This window comes from Pungitius pungitius, chromosome 2 (assembly GCF_949316345.1).
Source record: "Pungitius pungitius chromosome 2, fPunPun2.1, whole genome shotgun sequence".
NCBI classification, from domain to species: Eukaryota; Metazoa; Chordata; class Actinopteri; order Perciformes; family Gasterosteidae; genus Pungitius; species Pungitius pungitius.
In genome coordinates, this window is record NC_084901.1 from 25,284,561 (window position 1) to 25,302,687 (window position 18,127).

General features: G+C 42.0%; 2 protein-coding genes across 7 annotated transcripts; both read left to right on the forward strand.

Moving 5' to 3' along the window:
- The first annotated feature begins 238 nt into the window (after positions 1 to 238).
- slbp (stem-loop histone mRNA binding protein) lies at positions 239 to 5,587 on the forward strand. 6 transcript variants are annotated; one of them, XM_037460930.2, is made up of 8 exons: positions 239 to 468; positions 1,523 to 1,657; positions 2,667 to 2,780; positions 2,876 to 2,941; positions 3,157 to 3,279; positions 3,457 to 3,612; positions 4,538 to 4,640; positions 4,835 to 5,587. In XM_037460930.2, exons 1-8 carry the CDS (start codon positions 416 to 418, stop codon positions 4,904 to 4,906), a joined length of 822 nt encoding a protein of 273 aa, XP_037316827.1. In that variant the 5' UTR covers positions 239 to 415; the 3' UTR covers positions 4,907 to 5,587. The 6 variants fall into 6 exon arrangements, with proteins under 6 accessions (XP_037316827.1, XP_037316826.1, XP_037316825.1 ...); XM_037460929.2 differs by having other exon boundaries at positions 240 to 468; positions 2,870 to 2,941; positions 4,541 to 4,640; XM_037460928.2 differs by having other exon boundaries at positions 244 to 468; positions 2,870 to 2,941.
- A 700-nt stretch (positions 5,588 to 6,287) lies between these two features.
- Positions 6,288 to 16,317, forward strand: immt (inner membrane protein, mitochondrial (mitofilin)). Its single transcript, XM_037460893.2, has 14 exons — positions 6,288 to 6,458; positions 8,080 to 8,144; positions 8,570 to 8,750; positions 9,766 to 9,901; positions 10,221 to 10,313; positions 10,475 to 10,615; positions 11,442 to 11,575; positions 11,783 to 11,886; positions 11,982 to 12,117; positions 13,223 to 13,352; positions 13,720 to 13,943; positions 14,085 to 14,216; positions 14,881 to 15,010; positions 15,389 to 16,317. The coding sequence occupies exons 1-14, from the start codon at positions 6,417 to 6,419 to the stop codon at positions 15,994 to 15,996; spliced, it is 2,256 nt and encodes a 751-aa protein (XP_037316790.2). The 5' UTR covers positions 6,288 to 6,416; the 3' UTR covers positions 15,997 to 16,317.
- Positions 16,318 to 18,127: the final 1,810 nt, after the last annotated feature.

Genomic DNA, 18,127 nt, shown 5'->3' on the forward strand with positions numbered 1-18,127 from the left:
TGAAGGAATATGTGGCAGTCAAGTGCTATCCCCATCACATTTACACCATTTAAAATCCTCGCAGACTTTCACACTCAACCACTTATGTGTTTTGCCTTTAGGGGGGGACATTGCGATTGGGCCTACAATGGTTTTAACCCTAATGAGCAACTCTGTTACACACTCCAGCTTACTGGGTGGCGGTATTGTACTCTCAACTTAAGTTGCCAACGGCCATTTAAAATGAAGAAGAAGCAGCCTCATGCCTCTCTTCCTTTCTTCACCACCCTTTCCGGTCATGTGACTAAATGGCTTGTTTGGGACCGCGCGTCTTTCGGTGTTGGCGCGTATCTTTACATTGCCACCATTCCGTAGAGCCTCACACCTGACAACAGAGACACTTCACCGCTAAAGCTCTTCAAAGAAGTAGTAGAAAATGTCCGACTGGACCAGACGACGGGATGCTAACAACAGCGAAATTGAAAATAGGTAATAGGTTTTTCGATTTTGAGGTTTTACTTAAATATTCGCCTTTACAAGTTTCCATTATGTCTTTGTTCAATCCATTGAAAGCGCTGTGTTAAGTTAACGTTAGCTAGAATTCTTGTTTAGCAATTAACCCAAGCTAACCAATATTGATCAACACTTTTACTACCAACATGATTGTATGAATGGTATGAGTCAAGGGATTTGTACATAACATAAACTAGATCTCTGTTGATGTTCTTTTGTCTTGTGCTAGCCTGTATGACTAGCCGTACCTTTGTATCACTAGCGTTAGTAAGTTACTCTCGGAGTAAATCTGCCCCTTGCTGCTTTGTAAAGGGTAACGTTGTTTCAATAGTTGGTGGCTTGGGAAGAGAGGCGCTACAGGCCAGCCCGGGTTTACCCGGGTAAAGGAAGTGTAACGTCATAGCTGATCTGGTCTGTGTTGGTCTAGACTACGTCGACAAGAAGACTAACATGAATAGTAAAGGTTTGGGCTTGATTGTAAAACGTGAACTGGGTGGTTTGATGGTGATCCGTCCATTGTCAGTTGAGATAGGCCTCAGCCCCCCAACCCCCAGGTACTCAATGGGGTCAGCTAGATAATAGATGAACACACGACCAGAACAATTGGAATTATTATTTAAGTAGAAATACAGCTAATGTAGAGTATGGATCCACATAGCGTTAGTGAGGGGGAGGAAACCAACGTTACTTTCTCCGGAAGGTGATTGTACTTTTAAACAGTTCATTTAAAACATGTGACGTTTAAGCTCCCGCCGTTCTGTGGATATTTTATATGTGTCAATAACTGACTATCTTTGGTAAACCTATTGTGTTCGCTTCCCGATAATAAAGATCTGATCCCGTTTCGCAAGTTGCGACTCGGTCTGTTATCGCGCTAACGTTAGGCGGGCTGCCATCTTTGTTGTGACTGTCGGTCATCCGCGTAGTTCCTGTACGGTGAGCGCGAGGGGACGTGTGGTGTGTGTAGATGTGTTTTTATTTTGCATTTAAGTGTGCCTTTGACGAAGAGCTCTGTATCTTCTCTCTGTAGGACCTATGGCCCGTCGCGGTGGTCCAATTGCAGGAAACGGGGCATCGACGGAAGCCTGCGGGCCAACCGGGAGGGGCACGGGGCTGCCGGGGATACCGACTGCAGCACCAAGCACTCCGACAAGAGGCATGATGGGTAAGAGGTTGCAGCCGGACATCAGCAGATGTTATCTCTAGGCGAGGTACGGAGACACCACGGGGCTCTTCGGTATGTAATCGCTAGTACCGAACGCAGTGCAGGGTATGTTCATGTTTAAGTTTCAGCAACGTATCAGCTGGGGGCGGGAAGCTTTCGGTTTTGATTAGGATTAGGTTAGCTATATGCTAATCTCGTTCATAATCACAACTATTCTATTTTGTCTCTTTGAGACCGCCATTGTACTATTACTAGGCCTGTCAAAGTAATGAGATTACTGTGGCCAAGATTAATGCAATAAAATATTTTAATGCAGTTAAGACAACTTTGTAGTATGTGTTAACCCCTGACACGATAGACGATCGAGACTAGTTTAAGATGGAGAGAGCATTGGAAGGAAAACAAACTGAGGCGCGACATACAGCGGAGAACTATGCAGAGAAATTCCTCCATGTGTCAAACCGAATGGGGGGGGGGGGGTGGGATGAGTGGCAAACAGACCACTTTAGTCACTGATCCTGTAACATGTTTGTAGCTTTTAGGATAAACTAGCTGCTAGGCTACTTTCATCTCAACATCTACCCTGCACTTCACAGTGGTGTGGACCACCCCTGTGTCCCTAAAAGACAGTGGCTTGGGCAACGTCCTGGCTAAACTTTGAGACTGTTGGCATTTCATACACAGCCGTCAAATGAAGAAGAGTTGAGAGCGCCACAAAGTGCATGAGGACAGCAGGGAGAGTCGCTAGTCGTAATATGTTCGGTGGAATTCTGTCTCAAGATCATCAAATGTGTGTCGTTTTGTGTTAAAATATAATAAAACTTTTAAAATGTGAGATTAATGTGAAAACATTTAAAATCTATTGGCAGTCCTAATTACTACTTTTTTTTATTACACGGTTCTGATACTGCCTTTTGATACTCTGTATGTCTGTCTGCCAGAACTGCCAACAGCGCATATTCCCTCGGTTTGGTAATGCTGCTTTGTAACCCTGGTGTTTCCTCCCTAGTTTCACAACTCCAGAGAGCACAGGCCCGGTGTCTCGCTGTAGCAAACAGGCTGACTGGGGCAGCCAGGTGGAGGATGATGAGATGAGGAGGGGTGTACACAGAGACATGCAGCGGTAACCAAAATCTGTTTCAATCTCAGTGGTTCAAAGCACACTCTTTATTGAGTGCCTGTCCTCACTGACTGTGTGTGCCCTCTGTTCAGTTACAGGAGGCGGATACTGGGTGCAGAGGTCACTCAGAGGGAGAGAAAGACCTCGTCTGGCTCTTCTGGGAGGTGGGTGATCTTTTCTTTTTCATATGGTCTTTCATGAAATCAAACTTAGATGGGGGTTCAATTTGATACTGGAGATATATAATAATTGATTATAATAATTAGTGAAATAGTGGATAAGTAAATCAATTTCTCAGGCTGGTATTTGGAAGCTCTGTTGATAATGCGCCTTTCTTGTTTGGATACGAATGTGTGAACACGTCCTGTGTCTTTTGCAGCTGTGACTCAAAAGAGGGAGACAACATGGAGACTGATGAGGCTGTGTTGCTACGGCGACAGAAACAAATAAACTATGGCAAGAACACACTGGCCTATGACCGATATGTCAATGAAGTTCCAAAGTAGGTACACACACACACATACACCCTCTCAATCAGGACAGCACTGCAACTATGTGTAGGACAATATTCATGTTGAAAACCTGGACTTTTGCATTTATCCCCATCCAGCAAATAACAAGACATATTCTTTGTACATTCAGACCTACTCTGCAATAAAATAATAAACCTTCTTTTCAGACACATGCGTCAGTCAGGTGTTCACCCAAAGACTCCCAATAAGTTCAGGAAGTACAGCCGTCGCTCCTGGGACCAGCAGATCAAACTGTGGAAAGTCAAACTGCACGCCTGGGACCCCCCAACAGAGGATGGCCAAGACAATGTCCTGGATAACATGTAAGAAGCTGCACACGTCCCCTCAGACTCATAAAGACGGCCCTTGGGACACGCTCTGTACTAGGGCTGTCAAAATTGCTCAAAAATGACATTTGGATATTCTTTGAAAAATAACACATATATTTGAATATCTGGTTGCTATGGAGGAGACCTACGTCACGTCCAGACTGAAAGTCACGCGCCCATGTGCAAAGCCGCCGCTGATTCTGCAGCGTCTTTCCTCGTTGAGGAATTCTATAGGTTTTGCATTAGACAAGTGAATGACAGGACAAATTAATATGAGACATAGCTACTACTTTCGGTAATTTCTTTTAAGTTTAGACATATATAACAACATATTACGTACGTAAAAATAAGTAAATTAACTAATGGCTAAGACACGCACTCTTTCTCTCTTTCGCTCATTCGCACTCTGCGCATAGCAGTTTAAATGAACGACAACAAGAATCAAATGCTGAGTGCTGATCAAGATATTTGTGAATGCAGTTTAAGGTGCAATTCTTGTCCCAAATATGGCAGGCTTCATTCAGTGATTGAAACAAATATTATTAACATTAATTGAAGTTGATAGTTACCGACATTGAACGCTCCAAGTGAGACGTGCTGTGGTAAACATGGAACTTTTCCTTAGCATGAAACGGCAAATAATCAAACCAGTGCATGAAGCTGTTGTAAGCTGTTCTAGTCTATTTTATTCATGCAATATAAAGTCAGTACAGTAGCGCGCCACCCGCAAAGCAGACAGTCACATGGTTGTGGTGGTTTTTTTAAAACCTTTTTTTGAACATTCGAAAATTGATTTTTTTCACATTTGAATATCTGTTTTTAACAACTATTCCAATATATATTCCAATATAGAATATTCGTCTGCACTGTCTCAATCTGCTGGAGATCCTGTTCACATGTTTTCCCTTCTCTTTCCTAGCAGTGAGGAGCTGGGTCTTGGAGATGTAATGGACGTTGAGCTGGACTTCCCTAACTTACCAGACACCCAGAATGCCTCAATCACACACAGCCTTTCTCTTGACGTGAGTTGGATTCAGTCACTTCTGTTCTATTGCATTCTAGAAAATCTAAATTCACTATTAAATCTGAATTATTTACAAACCTTTTAATTTAGTTCAGTACGGTTCTTTCACCTATTGTACCTTTGATGCGTTAACATCTGTGACTGTGGCGTATGCTTTGTATTGACTGTGGTTGTGTTTCCTCTCTTGTGCAGAAGGAAGACTGCTTAGGCACTCCAGTTAAAGTACAGAAGACTGAAAGTCCAGTTGAGCCTGAAATGGCATAGCTCATCATAGAAAATACATGTTCACCCACTTCTCCCTTCGACTCCCTCACTTCCCACAGCCCTCCATGTTAAGCCAGAAGGACTCCAAGTACCTGGTACTGGTAATCTGCTCGAAGCAATGCTGCAACCACACTGTCCCCCAGGGGCGCCTCTGTTTGTACGGAATGGTTCAACATTGTCCAACATACGTAGTGTTCTGCCTCCAGTCGTACTAGTGCTTCTTAATCCATAGGCTGGGATCTTTTTACAGACTACTAATCTGCTCAGGGAGTTGCATGTTGAATCAAGCTGTGGTCGGTAAATGATTTGGGATTGATGTTTGCTGAAACAAGTAGCACTGATCTGTTGCCTGGAGGAGCAGACATCCAACCTGTTCATGTCCATTATGTACAAATGTTAAATTGCATCCTGCTTAGAGTGACTGAACTCAAATGCTTCTGTCACCTGTTTAAAGGAGAGGGGCAAACCAAAGCTAAAATACTTTCCTATTAATTACTCTGACAGACCCCACCCTCTCCGCAAGTATGTATAATTTTAAATACCGAAAAGCATTACACTTATATTGGGCTGTAATTTGTTTTTATATTGGTAGTTTTATAATGCTAACTGCTGTGTTTATTGTCGTTTCCTTCATGTTGAGGACTTTCAAATAATAAATAAAAAAAACTTGAATGTTTCAGATATCCTGATGGAGAGACGTTTTTTTTTAATCTTCTGGTGTCTGCTTTGATTGTTCAACCAGTTTTACTGTGGATTGCCTTAGCCTGCCTTTGATCCATGGTTCTTATTCTATGCTTTTGTGGATTTTGCTGCAAGATGGAGAGTAATAGTTCTATTTAAAATAAGTATACTGTGAATAAAGGATTGTCTTTTATCTTAATCTGACATTAAAACGGGGTAACCAGTGAAAGCATGGTGACGTAAACAGGACGTTACAAATGTATCTATTTAAAACGTCAAGGCATAAAGATGGAAATAAACACCCAAATCCTATAGTTTACTGTATTCATCAAATGTTTAATTTTGTCATCGATTTGATGCAAAACAGTGAAAACAATATTTAGAATGTCCTTTCATCTAATAAGTATAGAGCTTGGAAAATGTTGTAATCATAAAGGAAAACTTGTGTATTGTAATAAGCATTGTAGAAAATAAAACCCCTCAATTTTAATTTCATTTCTGATGTAATGGTGAAGGTATGTGGCACCAAAGTTTCACAGGCTTTCACACTCATCCATTTACCAGATGAGGTCACTTTAGTCCCTTCAGGAATCAGGATTCAGAGAGGGGAGGGGGCAGATAAGGCAATCACATTAGTACAAACTCGAGAGAAGCCTGCGTTGCCTCTTTTTGACTAAGGGGGCAGTGTTGCGCACACGCGTTTAAACCAGCTCGAACATAAGAGAAGGGGTAGAAGAAGAAAACGGAAGAAGGACGCGAGCAGAAAATAGTTGCTGCTTCTGTGCAGGTCAAATTGATAACCAATTGAGAAAAGCGGTGCTAGTGGACCATGCTGAGGGCCTGTGCGAGAGGAGCTAAGGCCACAGCCCGGGTAAGCTTCCCGCCTTAGCTTCTGTGGCCCCTCCTTTACTACCGTGAGCTACCATATTGGCATTAGCATGTTGCCACTCAGTGACCCACAGACTGTCCAAGGTGCCATAGTGTATTTTACTGTAAACTAAGTTATGTCTGATAGTTCACGTGGTCACATGTAACAAAACATTAGATTAATCGAATGAAAATGCTTCATGAATTGTTAAGTTACCTTCAGAAATAGCTGATGACAACGATGCTTAATGTCATTGCTAGCTTGTTAGCTTCGGGTGACACATTGCTAATGACATTTCAACCCCAAGTAAGCTAACAAGTCGAGCTAACGCTAGCTACGTCTTACTGAACGAAAGCGGCATCCACGGCCTCGAGGCTGCCAACGCGACTCTTTATTAAGATCACATTATTTCGCGTCGGGTAAAGAAAAACGTCTGTTATTTATCAATAAAGTAACATAAAATGTGGGTAACACAACATTGTGCCGAGCTGTCTAGTGTTGAATAATACAATGAGACACAGGTGTGTGTCCGTTTTGCTATACCTTCTTTAATCTGAACCATCCAAATTAACTTTAATATTCCAAACGTTAACTCTCCCCACCGCGAGGGGCGCTGGCCTTTCAACCGGAGGGAAACTGTTCACCCAGGAAGGGCATTTAACAACATCTTTGGATTGACGCTAGATTTACTTTATAGTCCACAGTCATTGCAAACCTTACTTTGGCTTCTCCTAAGTAAATTAACTTCCAGCAACTAGAACTGTTTTAGTAGACATTGTAGTAACTTGAAAGATTAATAGCAAAAACAAAGTATATTTGAAGTATTGGATGTGTTTGAGTTGTGTTTCTACATCAATCGCCTCATAACTCATGAAGTTAAACGGAAACCATCAAGACATTACACATTCCATCATTGGTGTTTCTGTCTCTGCTGTGTTACCTCACTGTTCTGAGATTTGCTTTTACATAGAATTACTTAGTTTCTCCATGTAAATCATGACCATCAGCCTGTTAATAAATGCTGTTCAAATAATGATGTGCTTTAATCAAATTCCTTAGTCTGTGTGTGTGAAAAAATCACCATTAGGCTATTGTTTCAAAATAAAACAATATATATATATATATATATCAGAACCTCACATGAGTATACTCTTTTTATTGTTAGTAATTCATGAATAAGGTAAACTGCCATTTGTGTACCTCTCGTTAATGTACCTTCTCTTCTCCTTTCGATTGTGTTTGTGGATCCCTCTAATGAGGGGAAACTAGAACCAGGCCACAGAGAGTTCAGTTTACTTCTACCAAAAGCAAGCAGAGAGCATGTCTGTTTCAGTACCGCAAACACCGCTATACACACACATATTCTGAAAAGTGTGGCGATGTAAGGTAATTAGTTTTGTTTAATTTCCCATGGATGCTTAATGGAAATCCGATTCAAATAGTGCCAGTTGTAGTGTAATGAATTTGCTCATTGAATTTATTTTCTTCCAAAATGCTGCTCTGATAGTCTCATTCAACATCTTAAATGGTGTGTCAAATTACTCATCACACCGGTGTACATAGTAAATGTGTGTATGTTTCATGAAACAAAAATCTGTACCTCTCTCTGTCCTATCTTTAAAAGAACACCAGGAGAATCCCCCTTACTAAACTACAACAATGCCGTCAGTACACAGCAGGAGGGAGCAGGTAACACACACACACACAGTTTTTTGTCGCCAGTATTAAAATAACAATATTAGTATAAATGAATACAATATACATAAATGTGGTGTAATTTCCAGCTAGAGTAGTAAAAAAATATTTTTATTTTATTTTTATTTTAATGTAAAAATAATAAATATACATCACTTAACAATCAAAGGGACACAATGTGATTGTCCAAAATAAATTGTAAATTTATTACACGGGGTGTCTCACTACAAACCCCAACCAGTACTGCACAGTATAAAACGGCTCCTTCTCCCCACTCATTGGTTTGAGATGAATTCTAACTTATAATGGTGTGTATGGAGATGGAGTCTCCATCAGACTCATTGAACACTGACGTATGGTGACACCTCAGGATGACATCACATTCCTGTTTCTTCTTTGCTGTCCTTTTTCACCCACAGTGGAGCTGCTAAAGTGGTTGCTGCTGGCCTGCTCACACTAGGGGGTGGCGTTGGAGGAACAATACTCTACGCAAAATGGGACCACAAGTTCAGAGCCGCTGTGGAGAACAATGTTCCATACTCGGATTGGCTCTTGGGTCTGGCTCTGGGACCTGCATCTCAAGGGGACATCATGAAACAGGTCAGGATGGATTCACAACATGTTTGGGTCCTTATAGCAGACTGCTTTAAGAAAATAACAGGGTTTGAAATAAATAAATTCAGTCAAAAACAGAGCTGGAAATTGTGTATATATATATTATTTAATATAAAAGATGTGCTTAGCAAAACCACAGCAACCGTATCTGACCCACAGATTACTGGATGAGTATCGACTAATACAAAGCAGATCAATATGGGTGTGAGTTTGGTTGGGAATATAAAGGAACATTCGATCATTTGTCTAGGTCCTAAATATGTATATCTTTTCTCCCTAATGGCAATCTTTTAATGTCTCTTACAGTATAATGTAATACATACGTAATATAACAAGTCTGTTTGTCATCACTATCATTTTAAATGAGGGTTCCTACCATGCAAACGTTTTATTTTTCCAGACTTTATTTAATTTATTTAATTCCAGACTAATTGTAGGGGAAACATTGCAAACTATAAATCAAAATGGGACATCTACATGATTTGTGTGGTTCCGAAGAATTTTTATTTGAGAGAGGGTAGGGGGCAGTGTTTCTGAGATGGAGTGAGACAAGGAGAAAAGGTGATGTTGTGATCTTCGCAATAAAACTTCTTTGATATGACGGGACAAGCCTTGGCCAATCAGCGATGAGACCTCTACAGCGTCTGTATTTCACCCCAACTTTACCTTCTCTTCACTCCAAATCAGTGCTGCCAACTTTCTCACTAAATTTGGCGACTTTCCTCTCTGTGACTTTTTGTCGAAAGAGTGAGGAGGTCCAGTAAGGACACAGCTGGGATTTAAGGTGATGGTCTGTGAAGTTTATGTTGGTACTGGATTTGAATACAACTTCATTGTGTTAAGTTACAAGCTTCATTTCTCATTCAGACTGTACGTAACTCAAAGTGAATAGATGTTGTGGAACCATCTCAGGTGGTCACCTCTTTCTGTGACAGGACTGTGATATGTGGCTCTGTACCAAAACCTTTGAGACTCAGGTCAAATGTCTTCTGCTGTGTAGGTGGAGATGGCCCAGCCTCCCTCTATGATGGATAAACCGGTGAAGGCACCCAAAGGGAAGAAGGCGCTGAAGGAGCCAGAGAGTCCAGCAAAAGAGACAAGTCTTGTCCCCTCACAGCCTGCACAGAGTATAGAGGGTATGTCTCTCAGTTGGTTTCAACTCATACATTTAGTACACTCGTGAAACTCTTGACTTCTGTAGAGTGCTGAGCTCCTGCTTGTCTCTAGGCATTAGAGCTGAAACTAATTGATTTATATATTCATTTGATTTATTCCTGTACTTAATTTTATCCTGAGGACGAAGGCAACATCAGTTTGATGTCACTCAGGAGGTGGTGGCTAGTATGATCCAATTCCAAAATGGTCCCACGTTTTTGTCCTCTTTTGATCACAATGTCATCATCCCAAACTGTTATGGATGATATTACAACCGTTCTGAATTTTTGCTCCTTTCAGAGGCTTCAGCAGAGGCTTCTCATATCATTTCAGCAATCAGTGAGATCTCTACAGTCCCTGCTCCATGTGACACAGAGTCAGCAGCAGTCAAAGGTAAGATATGAGTCCCAAATGAGTGTGTGAATGTAGACCTTGTGTCTGTAAATCCCAAATAACACAATCATGAAAAGGCTATATCACAGTGAACACAAGTCAAACGTGCCTCCATATGGTTCAATAGGCATAACAAGTCACATTGTGTATGTTTTCTCTAGAGGAGTGCAAAGAGTGTCAGCACCATGCAGACCCAGCAGTGGTTTCCGCTGACTCCGAAAACCCACTGAGAGAGAGACCAGTAGAGGAAGTGGCAGCTAGACTGGCTCAGCAAGACCAGGAGGAGCAGGACACCCTATCATGTAGGGACACACACAGACACACATCTAAACAGATACACATGCATACAAATGTTGGCAAATGTATAATGCTGTACTCAACTGTCATCACACATTGCATATTAAAGTGAAATAATCACTTCAATAACAGAAATGATGGAACACCATATTCATATTATTTCTTTACTCTACTATTTCAATCTGCACACCTTTTTATACATGTATCCAAACCATTAGAATTTTTTTATTGGTCAATGTGGTGATTAGCCTTCTGAAGGAGGAGGTATGACCTCGGCGGTATGGCCAAATGTTTATATCACGGAATGTTGTAAGAATCTGATGATATTACAGGTTTTTCTTTTTGGAGTAAACATATTTTTATTTATTCCTTGATGACAAAAAGGGCCACCAGTCACTTGAATCGCTGTTCGCTGCTTGCACGAGTTGTGTTGGTGCCTCTCTGCTCCCCCATTGTTTCTTTGGCATCCGCCTTTTCTGTGTTTTCATGTAGCAACCAAGTTTATTTTTGTTGCGATAGCGGTGGAGTGCTAACCACCATGCAGTTAGGTGGTGTATTTTATTAGTGTACAATTATTTGCGTTACAAATTGTGTCACAAACTTGTGTTTTTAAAGAACATTGTGGGTTATTTATCGTAAAATGTTAAAACTCAATCATGTCATGACTCAATCTCAATATACGCAAATTAAGTAGCTCCAGCTGCTGCAGGCTCGGCGGCAAGGTGTAAAAATAAATCTGATACCGGTATACCACACAGCCCTAGTATGCCCATTCCAATACATGGTCTTCTACTCTCTCATGTTTCCTGTCTGTGTATGACTGTTCTGCAGCTGTATCTGCCAATCTGGAGGAGTCCCTGGCTAGCTCAGCTAAAGCCACCCTGCAGGCCATTGGAGCTCAGGAGGCAGCCCTGCAGGCTATCACGCAGCACATACACAAACTGAAGGAGGCCATGGAGGCAGAGGTACATAGGATTTGGGTTCATTTGTTCAAGTGTTTGAGCACTGGGCTAAGACTGTAAACACTCCAGTTCCATGTCATTCAGGGCGAGCAGGGTTCACGTCCATCGTTTGTACCTTTGAATTTCCACCATGGAAGGAGCAAACTTCATTGCACAATAGCTTTGAAGGTGGGTTTGCATTAGACTCATTACAGTTCATATTAATCCCAGGTGCCACCTCAGGAGAAGTCGACCCAATGGAAGGATTTGGAAGCAGCTCTAGCTGATCGAACCTCTGCTGTCAATGATGCGGAAACTGCTTTGTTGAAGGCCAAGTAAGATGTCCTCTTCAGATTTTTACTCTTTGCTCTGTGATAATGTTTAGACTGCTCTAAACCCTCCTCTTCCTCTTCCGTCTCTCCCCCTCTAGTGAAGCCCTGGAAAGTCTCAAGTCAGAGATTGACAAGTCTAAGGGACTGAAGGTCTCTGCTGTTCGCCCACTGGTTCTAGCGGCAGAGGAGAATCTCCATAACATGGTGGTGGACTTGGACAAAGTGGTCACTAAGGTAAGGATATTATTTTAGTCTTTCCCTACACACTAAATAGGTTTGACAAGCAGTTTGGAAATATATAGATTGCTAAAACAGTTGCTGTATGAATGCAACAAATCCAAATATGTTTGATTAAATTATTATATTTATATATATATTATGTCGATGTATTCTTTTGGTCTTTTCTATATGTCAATTATTATTATTATTTATTGGTGAGTCACATTATTTGCTTCTAATACGATGATTCTGATTGAGAGTGAGTGACAGAGTGGTAAAGCGTTTAACATTAACTTTGTGCACACTCAAAACAGGTTAGATTCGATTTTTTCCGTTCATTGTCTTTTCAGCTTTAGACTCGACGACGAACGCCAACAGAAAAAATACCTGAAACGCTGCAAGTGGCCGGTTTATGGCAACGCTAGCTTTCACAACCGATTTAGGGCACCTTTTTGGCCAAAGAGGACAATTCTTGTGGGCGGCCACTAACGATTATTTTGATAATTAACCTGTCAATTATTTGTTAGATTAATCAGATTAAAAAACTGCATTAAAGAGAGCATTCAGTTCCAACCCTTTATTCTAAAATAGAACTGACCGTGCAAAAAAAACTTCAGTAAGTGCACAAACAGGTTACTTCTTGAACATAATAATTAATAACAATTTATAAAAAAAAAATAAAGAAATACTAATCAGAGAACTTGTTCTCTAAACTACACCTAGAGAGAACACACACACACTCATACACACACAAAGTATACACCACATTTAAACGGCTTAAGATGAACAAGTGCTAGCAGAAGAGCTTCTGGAGGCACGTTATGTTCCTGACAATGTGACTGAATGAGGTGGTGCGACATCTTGCAAGGAGACCTGGTGTTTGATGTTTTACTATCTTAAGCTCACGGCCTTGCTGCTCAATAGTTTTAGTAAAGAAAATGGATTAATGAAGAATCAAGATCAATAATCAAATAGGAATTGTGGGCGTTGGATCATAGAGCTACTGGTAAATGGAAGGCATCTCCCACAGACTTTTTATTTCTCAACAGAAATGCAGTGCATTCTTATTTCATAAAGATGCTCACCTGTGTTTGTCTCTGTTTCTCTTTTCTCTGTGTAGGTGCAGTCTGCAGAGTCAGAATCTAAGATTGTTAGCCAGTACAGTGACCTGGTTAATGAAGCCAAACTACAGTTCCAGAGGGAAGTAAGCAGTCTCACTCCAGAGATCCAGGCCAACTGGAAGGGCCTCAGTAAGACTACACACATACATACATATATACATACGACAAAGCCTTCCAGTCCAGAAGAGAGGTGGGTAGAATCCGCCCAAGGGAAGGTCTAGTAAAGAGTTCCTCCAGAACAGGAACACATTTGATTTTGACACATGTAAAAGGAAACATGCTCTGTCACCTCTCTTTTAGTGTTAACTGTACTGTGCTAGGACAGTTTTTTCTTTCAGTAATTTTCCATATACATTGAATCACATTGTAAGATCCTTGCTAACAGTCGTGTCAGCACTGCTCCATAGTGTATCCTCACCATCTATGAGGGTTGTAATTGTTCCACACTTGTGGTGTTTCATGAAGATGAACAGTTGAAGTGGAGTTTTTGTGTTAGCTGGTAAACTGTCAGCGGACGACCTGAACGCCCTGATCGCACACGCACACCGTCGCATCGATCAGCTGAATCGAGAGCTTGCTGAGCAGAGAGTCAGAGAGCAAATCCACATCGATGCGTCGCTGGAGCAGCAGAAGCTGGAGGACCAGAAAGCCCTGGAGAAGGCCGTCCTCACCGCTGTGCAGCACATCAAGGAGGAAACCCGGCTAGAGCACGAGAGGAAGGTAAGGAGGCCGTGGATTGGTCTTCATTTGGAGTCACACACATTTAAAGGTGCCAGTCATGGTTGGTTCAGACTACGGGCTGTATCCTAATATTACTAGACCGTATCAATAACCGTGTATGTAACTGTATGTGTCGTGTAGCTGTCTGAATTGAGGGAAGTGATGGAGGCAGAGATGAGGACTCAGCTCCGGCGCCAAGCAGCGGCTCACACAGACCACGTCCAAGATGTCCTCAAAGTCCAGGAGCAGGAGCTGAGAGCTGATGCTGAGCAGGTCTCTGCCATACACATACACACACAATCAACTAAACTATTCCCACCTGCAAACTTGTTGCTTTTCGGAGAAAATGGTTGTTTTGAATTCAAAATAGTGTAGATCTGAATAGTTTTTCTTTGGGTGGGGGTCAACTGGCCAGCCAGCGTTTCTGAGATTGGAGTGAGACAAGGGAAAAAAAGATGATATTGTGGTCGTGTATAAAGCAATAAAACATCTTTGATGTGACTTAAGGAGCCAATCAGCGTTGAGACCTCTCAGCGTCTTCATTTGCCCTCCAACTTTTGATCCTTTCCCTCCAAATAAGTCCTCCTTGCTGGCTTTCTCACAAAATCTGGTGGCTTTCCAAACCCTCTTGGAGATTTTCTTTGACTAGCGACAAATCAAGCAAACTTTCCCAGTATTAATGGAGATGGGTGTCTGACGTAAAAGCATGTATCCTTCTGTATACTCTGAGGACAGATAAGGTTTAACTGTTACAGCCCACCAATAATGCATTTAACGTCAGTCCGTTATCTACTGCTCTTTATAACGATGCAGTCAAAGTGTGTGAAAGGACTCTGTGGAACCGGAACAGGTCAATAGATGCAGCTAGCTTGGTGCACTATTATCTGTATGTCATGCACAGTTTACAGTTCAACGCTGCTCTGTGGGTTGTGTTCAGGTCTTGGGCAGTAAGTTGCTGGAGCAGGAGACCAGCTACCGCCAGCTAAGCCAAGAACAGCTGGATAACTTCACTCTGGATATGAACACCGCCTACGCAAGACTCAAGGGGATGGAGGAGGCCATAGACAGTGAGATACACACACCATCACCTTTCTACCTAATTGATATTATAACAGTATCTGCAGCCAGTGGGTCTGTTTGACAGCCTGCTGTGTACCTAAAGTATCTCAATGACCCGTGTGTCTTAACCAGTATAAGTTACACTCCATCAATAGTGTAGAAACACAGGTGGAGCTTGAACATTAGACGCGTCCCATTTAAAATGATTGTGATTAAAAGCTACATACCATATTGGTACTTGCTCCAAATACTGCAGGGTTAAAGGGAAAAATGTTAGCCCGTTAGAGCTACAGAGCATAGGTAGGATTTGTTTAAAGATATGAACTGAGGGAAGAATAATCATGCATCATGTACATCATGCTCATACCCTTGTCTTTTGAATTCAGGCCATGTGGTAGCAGAGGAGGAGGCCCGTAAAGCCCACCAGCTGTGGCTCTCTGTGGAGGCTCTCAACTACTCGTTAAAGATGGCTGAGACTGACTCCCCCACCATGCCTTTAGAGGGCGCTGCTCAGGCTGTGCGAGACAGCTGCCACGACAATGACTTTGCCTTGGCTCTTGCTACGGCCCTTCCAGAAGAATCCCTGCAGCGCGGCGTGTACAGCGAGGCCTCCCTGCGGGCCCGCTTCAACTCTCTTCGATCGCTGGCTCGCCGGGTGGCCCTGGTGGACGAAACTCACAACTCCTTGTACCAGTACTTCCTGTCCTACCTTCAAGCTGCGCTGCTGTTTGAGGCCAAACAGGAAGCCCCCCCCGGCCAGCTGAGCTGCGACGATTTAGACCCATTCAAGCTTCTGTCGTATGCTAGCTTCTGCTTAGAACACGGCGATCTGGAGCTGGCAGCTAAACTGGTGAACCAGTTGAGAGGAGAGGCCAGGAGAGTGGTAGAGGACTGGCTGACTGAAGCCAGACTCACACTGGAGACGAGGCAGGTGGTCAGTCTGCTGTCAGCTTACGCTAACGCTGTGGGGTTAGGAACCACCCAGGCTCCGTAGGTTACAATGCTCATGTAACCCAGCAATCCACCGAAAGTCCCTTTTTTGAGCATCAAGGAGTCTCCACTGGAAGCTTATAAGGTTGAAGCACCTTTGCCAGGGAGAGGATTTGCCGCTCAGTGGAGATTATTAGATGTAAACTCATTGTCACTATGGAGGATATTTTGAATAATTCAACTAATGCACTTCAATCTATTCTTGTTAATTCAGATCCACAGGTTTGGTTCAGATATTTATTCCTCTCATCTACTAGTTAACGAATACGTCAAACTGCATTTCTTTTTGTCAATACTACACACCAATAAATCACGAAAAACGATGCTTCCTGTTTAAATGTTTTATTTCCACCTTCATACCTGTGTTCCTTTGGCAAAGAGGAACAATAATCAGGTCCACTGCCACAATCCCATGGTCACTCGGACTAGCCGGTGTCCCTCCTGTGGAGTCACAGGAACAAACACATTTATGTCTTGATTCACAGATGGATTCAGTGATCAGCAGAACGTATCAGTGCCGCTTCTTTGTTCCACTTGTGGCTTATGATTCTCCGGATAGAACGCAGAGAACAAGTGGTGTGGTTGGGCATTCACATCTAATCTCAGAACCTTAATAAGGGGCAGTCGGTCAAATATGTTTTTCCAAAGGTTTATGAAAACAGTCACATCTGGAGTCCGATAACTGCTGTGTCCTCTAAGAGCAGGACCACCATGTTGGATAGAACGAGGACTCTGATCCTCAGTGATTGGGTCCAAATTAATTGATGCATAGTTGACAGTGAATTTAGAGTGACTGAAGCTTTGTGTACGGTTAAAGCTATTTCTATAAAAATGGTTTGTTTCATACCAGACAGGTTAAACACAGCTACATATGCAACCTGCTGCCAGATGTATGACACACGGTCCAGGTCACGTTAAAGAACCTCTGGTCATCAAGCTGCCCATTGGGCCATGTGTCATAGACATGATGATGCTGTATTAAGGTTCAACCTCCATTGTATCGGGATACGTAGACACAGGCAACACAACTCTGCCTTTTCACAAAGTCAATTTAAAGAATGGAGTCATGGCGTGGGATTGAGTGAGATTGGGCTGCCATCTGCTGGCAGACAGCATGCAATGCATCTGTGAAATGTTGAGTGTGGAACTAGATTTCTCACCTGTTTATTTTTAAGGCCAGATAAAAGAAGCAGCAACAGTCTTGCAGTCCAAGCAGAGGGATGGATCCCAGCTGTCCTTCACTCATGTGAAGGCCCAAATGAGGCCTTATTCTCACTCTGAACAAGGCTTCCATCCCTCTAACAGCTGTGCCATTCAGAGAAGCTTGTGACCATAGTGAGGTGGATGTTCTCCTGTGCTGCTGAGGACTTCTTTACCTTGCAGACAAGGTAGTTTGAAATGTAAACCATATTTTGGTGTAATGAAAGATAATTACAGTACGTAATATAAATGTCAGTGTAGTTACTCTATGATGAGAAATTGACATTGTTATGGCTTTCATATAACAGTATGATGTCACATGAAAATATACTATCACAAACTATAGTGGCTTTTGTTACGACTTGAATGTAAACATCAACCATGTCGGAAGGATCACGTTTTGGTAATTGTTTGACAAACTGGTTAACATCAGGTCATCAGATCACTTAAATCCTGTTACAGGCGCAGCATCTCATTTTCAATTCTGTTGCTAATGCACCAGCTAAGCTGAATGACGCTGATATTTGTATTGATTCAAAGCACTGCAATACAATTAATCCTTCCAATATTTTGAAATCTAGTGGATCTGAAGAAAAATCACTCCCTCTGTGATTGCAGATTAAAGCATTACACCGATTACAATAAGTTTAGAAAGTGATAAAATGACACTCAGAATCTTTGTTGTCTTCTGTAGTTTGGGTAGAGATGGGCGATATAACCTAAAATCTATACCATTTTTTGGAAGGTGTTTTGTGAAAATAACTAGTGTGTCATATCCAGGTGTCAAAAGTATTTTTGACAAAAGTATTTTCAAAACCTAGTATCTATACATCTACTTGAGTAATGAAATACCAGGTGTCAAAAATACTTTTGACACCTGGTATTTCATTACTTTTGTAGAAATGGAAGTATCAGCTCAAGCTTTTTACTTAAGT